Below are 5,871 nucleotides of genomic sequence, written 5' to 3'. Positions count from 1 at the left end.
CACACACACACACACACACACACACACACACACACACACACACACACACACACACACTTCCAGATCTCATACATTTTGAAGAAAATATCATAAATTTCAAAGATTTACAGAAGAACATCTATAAAAATATTACAGAATATTACAGAATATATGAATATATTTACAGAATTTGTTATTTACCGCTGTCCGAAAGCAATTGTGCCACCAAGCGCGCGATTTTTGAAACAAAACCCAGCGATCCCGATTTATTTACCGTTTTGAGCAATAACAACTTCGACAATTCAAGCCAGCGAATTACCGTGAAAGGAGTCCACCGTGGGGACGGAATCTGATGCTGTCATTGGACGATCAATTCACAGCGCGTGCCTAACTTCACGACGTTTCTGCGGAATCGAATTCCGAAACCATTTTTCGCTTTCCCTTTTGAGACAGGTTCGACAATTACAGTGATATCGGCGTCGAGAAAACACGCAAGTGCGATCCGTTTGCAATTTATGGAATATGTGGAAGACGAGTGTGCCGATAAGCAAACAGGGCGGCTCGGCCGAGTTCAATGACCGCGCGTGAGTACTCAAGTGTTCGCACGCGAGTGCACGCGAATACCGTGGATCATAGTGGATGTCGTGTGCGTCTCGTATCTCCAACGACTCCAACAATTCGTTTCAGAAGATTCTCGAGATTCGCACTGGACTGTACTGGAGTGCGATGAGAAGATCTTGTGTTTAAGGAGAGATGCGGGTTGTTGTAAGCCAGTCAGGTGGGTAATCGCTTCGTCGGAACGACACTCGGCAGTGTTTGATAAATCCGCTCAGTGTGTCGTTCGATTAATTCGATAACGTCGCTTCTACCGAATTAACAGATAATCGTGTTATAGAATAAGTGTCCAAGGATTCTACTTGTTAGCGACGAAGGAGTTAGAATTCTTAAATAAGGATTGCCGTCGGCAGAGATAAAATTGTTGGGGCTTGCTGACACCGTTCTGAAAAGGAGGATTTAACGTCAACGTCGCGACGGAGAAGGTCGTGACGATCGTGGTGAAGAAAGAAAGAGGAGCAACACTCGGCGACACTCGGGCTCGGGTCGAGACGCAAGGTGGTGCGTGACGTTTACGTCGCGCGGTGACACGCGTTTTAACGAGCGGAGCGCCGAGCAAGTTGGAGTCGTTGGAGAGGGCGAGCAGGAAGGACGGACGGATACGTGCGCGCGCGCGAGTACTCGACGCACACATCGCATTCAGGAGTGTGTTTATTGCCTGGTAATAATCACACGAAAAATTGAGCGTGCTTCCTGCACCAGGAGGTTGTGTTGCGGCTGCTCTCCGGTTGACTGTTGTCGTCGAGGCGGAACTCACGATCGCAGGAGCCGGAGCTCCGCTCTGCTCCGAAAACACGTATTTCTCTCTTTTTCCTTTCTCTCTTTTTCTCTGTCTCTCCTTCCTTCTTCATAGTGAACGCGCGCTCGACTCATCATCCAAGGCATTTCAAAGAACGACGCATCGTCGATCATCGTTATAGCGGAAGAGAAACGAGAAAATGGCCGACAATTGGACGCAGAATATCGCTTGCCGGTAAGAGACTATAACGGGCGTTTCGCGCGTCTTGTGTTTCGCAGAGAGATTCCTCGCGGGAGATATTTGCACACCCAGTTGAAATTTACATAAACCGAGATGGAGAGGTTAGTCGCCTTAGGGAATAGCAACATTCGATCAAGACACTCGAATACAATAATATAAATATTGACACTAGGCGGATATTCGTCTCTCTCATCGTTACGGATTTCACGATGATTTCAAACGTGACACGCGTCTCATCGATGATTTTTGTCCTGTGCTTTTTGCCGTGACGAATAATGACATGTTTTGTTTTAGATACTTCAAGAATGGCACTTGCCGCGAGGGGAACAACTGCCGGTATCGACATGTACAAGGGAATAGAAATGATGCAAGTATCAACGAGGCATCAACCCATAGCTCTGCTTATATTGTCACTTGTCGCTTCTTCAAACAGGGAATGTGTAAGTTCGGTAGTCAGTGCCGTTTCCGCCACAATTCAGGTATCACAGATAGCAACACCATGCAGATAGATGCAACAGAGAATGCAGCCTTGAGTCAGCATACATCAAACTCATCGAGAAATAAGTAAGTTTAGATATTCAACTCATAAATCCTATTTATGCATTCAGTTCTAAATCTAGAAATTCTACTCTTCTGTTTTTTTAAGTTGAACTTCTTGCATCGTATAGAGAAAAAGAAGAAAAATGAAGAAAAATGCAAGAATGTTAGCTAAAAAGAGCAGATCTTCTGTAACAGAACCCCTTTATTTTGTAACTTTTAGGTCAGATTTTTTTATTGTCTGACTAACTTATAGTATGTTTAAATTCAACTTCACTTAATTCAATGATAATGTAAAAATTATATTTTTTCTAATTATGATTAATCATTAAATTAATGATTTTGTACTAGTAACTTTAAAAGTTATTCACTATAAAATCATCAGTTTAGTGATTAACTAAAGATAGAAAAATATAATTTTTATATTAACGTCAGGTTACGCTTAACTACAAGTTAATCAGGAAATAAAAAACCAAGCCTTAATGGCAGAAACGATATCATTATATTGTTGCATAGATTTTACACATTTTAAAAAAGCTATGCAACGAAATAGCTGCGTTCAGCAGAAAACTGATGACACTCATTGAATTCTCAGTGAGTCTAATACGAAATTGATTCCTACACTTAGCTCTCGCGAAGAACTAAAGACAAAACCATGTTAAGGAATCACTGAGTAGATTTCTCTGCTAACACAATGTAACGATACTGGCATCATTAAAAAAGTTATAGAATACAGAACAAAGTTTCGCTATAAGCAATTTTGTCAAAAATTCTACGAGAAAGATATATATTATCTTCTTGTATATATACTGTCTCATTCTGTTATTCTGTAATTTAAGCCTAATGCAAAAGCCTAATTAAAAAATATAAATAGGAACAGAGAATAAGAGACTTCAACCTATCAGAAATCATATATACTAGAATGCATGGTTTCTGATAGGTTGAAATCATGTATAGAATGCATGGTTTCTGATAGGTTGAAATCTGTTATTCTCTATTGTACTTTTTATCGTGTCTCAAGCATTAATGATATTGACATTGTTGTCATTACAGAATATAAAAAGTTACAGAATATAGGAATTTATTAATTAAGGATCGACAGGAGAGATGGAGATCTCTAGTCGAAGACGAATTTCTTTATTTTTGAAATTACGGCTAAAATATTGGATAAATCGCATTTCAATTGCGATATTCGTAATCAGAAAAGATTCTTAAAGGCTCCTAAAGGCTCGTATATAGCGATTTTTTTTTTAAAAAAGACAAAATAAAAATTGACTCGGAATGATGCCAAAATGTTTGTTATTTATTGATTAATAAATCACTGATAATTTTGTTGCGTTCCAATTACTGCACTTGATTCTCTTGCTAGTGTACTTTTCCTTATTTATTGTTAATATTAGAGAGACTTATTTCGTCACTTCTTACGCTTAAAATAAAAATTTATTCTGATATCACCCGATATGTACTATAGTGCAGTTAAGATATACATAATTTTATTAACAAAACTTTTCAAGAATCAATTTGCAAAATTTGACTCTATATGAACCTTTCTAGCAATATAAAAAGAAAATCCCAAAAGTTTCATAAAAATATATTATTTCTTCGAGAAAAAAAACCAGCATAACTGATCTAAATCTGCACTTGTGATATGAATTTCTTTATATTGAAATTATGGCTAAATAGCGATCTCTCACCCGATGTATACTATAGTGCAGTTGAGTTGCACATAATTTTATTTATTATAATTTTTGAAGAAATTTGCAAAATCAGCTTTGTATGCGCCCCCCTTCGCAGCTTAAAAAAATAAATCAAAAAAGTTTTATGACGTAATATTACTTCTTGAAGATAAAATATCAGCATAAAACATGAATCTGTATCGTAAATAAGGAGCATATTATTTTATTTATTAAAATATTTTTAAAAATAAAATTGCAAAATTTCATGTAGTGCATGTAGCTGCATCATAAATGAGATGTAAATGAATTGGCTTATCAATCCTGTCGATCCTTAAGGTTACAATGAGATAATATAAATTAGACTGAGATAGTATATAAATTTACAGGAAAAATACACACACACACACACACACACACACACACACACACGCACGCACGCACGCACGCACGCACGCACGCACGCGCGCACACACACACACACACACACACACACACACACACACAACTAACTAAATCATACATATAATGATGTGTAATTGCAGAAAAGTTGAAAAACGTACTGCTGAAGAATGGGTCAAGGCACCTGAGTTTATACCTACGACTGGATCTCCGATCGCCGGATCATCCTCTATAGATGGAATGTCATCTACTTCAGGAACATCCCCAAGTACGTCGATGCCAGTCTCGTATGCTCAAGCTGTTAATCCAACTGGTCAAGCTTCGAGCCCTTCCTTAGAACCTCTGTGTCCTTATGCAGAAGCAACTGGAATCTGTAGAAATTCAAATTGCACATATCTACACGGTGACATTTGCGAATTTTGTAGCCGTGCAGTCCTTCATCCACACAATGAAGAATTGAGGAAGAAACATAACAATGTAAGTTCTTATTTCGTTGTTTCTTGCTAATTATATTGAATTAACTTAAATATTTTATGGGTTATATTCTGTATGTCTATTTTTTGCGTGCAGTAGATATTAAGAGCAAATTAAACAATTACTAAATTTCTTTAAGATTATACGCACAAAGGATGATTAGGAAAAAAGTATTAGATATTAGGTATAAAAACGTAATGCACAATGGATACAAATAAAATATAAGATATACAAATTTGTTTTTTATTTTATTTGTATCTTGTGCATTACGTTTAATCTCTATTTCCAATTTTTTCATTTCTAATATTTATATTTTCATTTTTTATTTTTGTTTTAAATATTTCTTTTATTGTATATATGTGTACGGCTTAACTGTATTTTTGATAACTTAATATTTATTAAGATTTATATATTAAATATTTTTTATTAAGTTTATTATATATCGAATATTTGCTAAAGAATATCTCAACTTTTTATACAGGCATGCGTGAAGCAACATGAAGCAGATATGGAATTATCCTTTGCCATTCAACGCAGCAAAGAAAAATCTTGCGGCGTCTGTTTCGAGACAATAATGGAAAAGTCCTCGCGAGAACAGAGATTTGGTATATTGCCGAATTGCAATCACTGCTTCTGCCTAACTTGCATCAGAAAGTGGCGCCAAGCCAAACAGTTCGACAACAAAATCATAAGAGCATGCCCAGAATGTCGTATCCCCTCAGATTTCGTCTGTCCTAGTATGTATTGGGTGGACACAAAGGAGGAGAAGGAAAAGTTAATAAGAGATTACAAAGGCGCCTTGAGGTACGAGATGATAGATAATCTATCTTTATTTTATCATGTTTTAACAATTTGTCTTTTCTCTTACAGTACTAAGGATTGCAAATACTTCAACAAAGGTCGTGGAAAGTGTCCGTTCGGTAATAAATGTTTCTATCTCCATGCACTTCCGGATGGAACTAAGAAAGACGTGGGTCCACCGGTTCGACAGAGGCGCAACACCACTGACACCGATATCGACATTTTACACGTAAGTATTGCTTATAATTTACAAAAATATATTTGTTTTGATCACGAATAAAATATAATGCGTTTTAAAATATCGTCGGATAAATGCGTTTTAAAATATCAGAACAAGCGATTTAGAATTCTCCATATCGAACACAGTCGAATTACATCCGATTTACATACTTTATATACTTTGTACTTTAG

At 36.8% G+C, this 5,871-nt stretch overlaps 1 protein-coding gene across 5 annotated transcripts in view; it reads left to right on the top strand.

The window, feature by feature from the left end:
• The first annotated feature begins 656 nt into the window (after positions 1-656).
• The window catches only part of LOC108684550 (probable E3 ubiquitin-protein ligase makorin-1), a 9,534-nt gene continuing 4,319 nt past the window's right edge, over positions 657-5,871 (top strand). For 2 of the 5 annotated variants that reach the window (XM_018188939.1, XM_018188935.1), the window contains exons 1-6: positions 657-757; positions 875-1,567; positions 1,868-2,137; positions 4,329-4,662; positions 5,141-5,463; positions 5,530-5,689. In XM_018188939.1, the coding sequence (XP_018044428.1) occupies positions 1,533-1,567; positions 1,868-2,137; positions 4,329-4,662; positions 5,141-5,463; positions 5,530-5,689 (1,122 nt within the window). In that variant the 5' untranslated portion in view covers positions 657-757; positions 875-1,532. Of the gene's footprint in view, positions 1,568-1,592; positions 1,675-1,867; positions 2,138-4,328; positions 4,663-5,140; positions 5,464-5,529; positions 5,690-5,871 lie in introns of those variants that run through there. The other 3 variants (XM_018188940.1, XM_018188937.1, XM_018188938.1) reach the window with 3 other exon arrangements.

The sequence above is a fragment of the Atta colombica genome, unplaced genomic scaffold, assembly GCF_001594045.1.
Source record: "Atta colombica isolate Treedump-2 unplaced genomic scaffold, Acol1.0 scaffold135, whole genome shotgun sequence".
NCBI lineage: Eukaryota > Metazoa > Arthropoda > Insecta > Hymenoptera > Formicidae > Atta > Atta colombica.
This window is presented reverse-complemented; position numbering and strand designations above follow the sequence as displayed.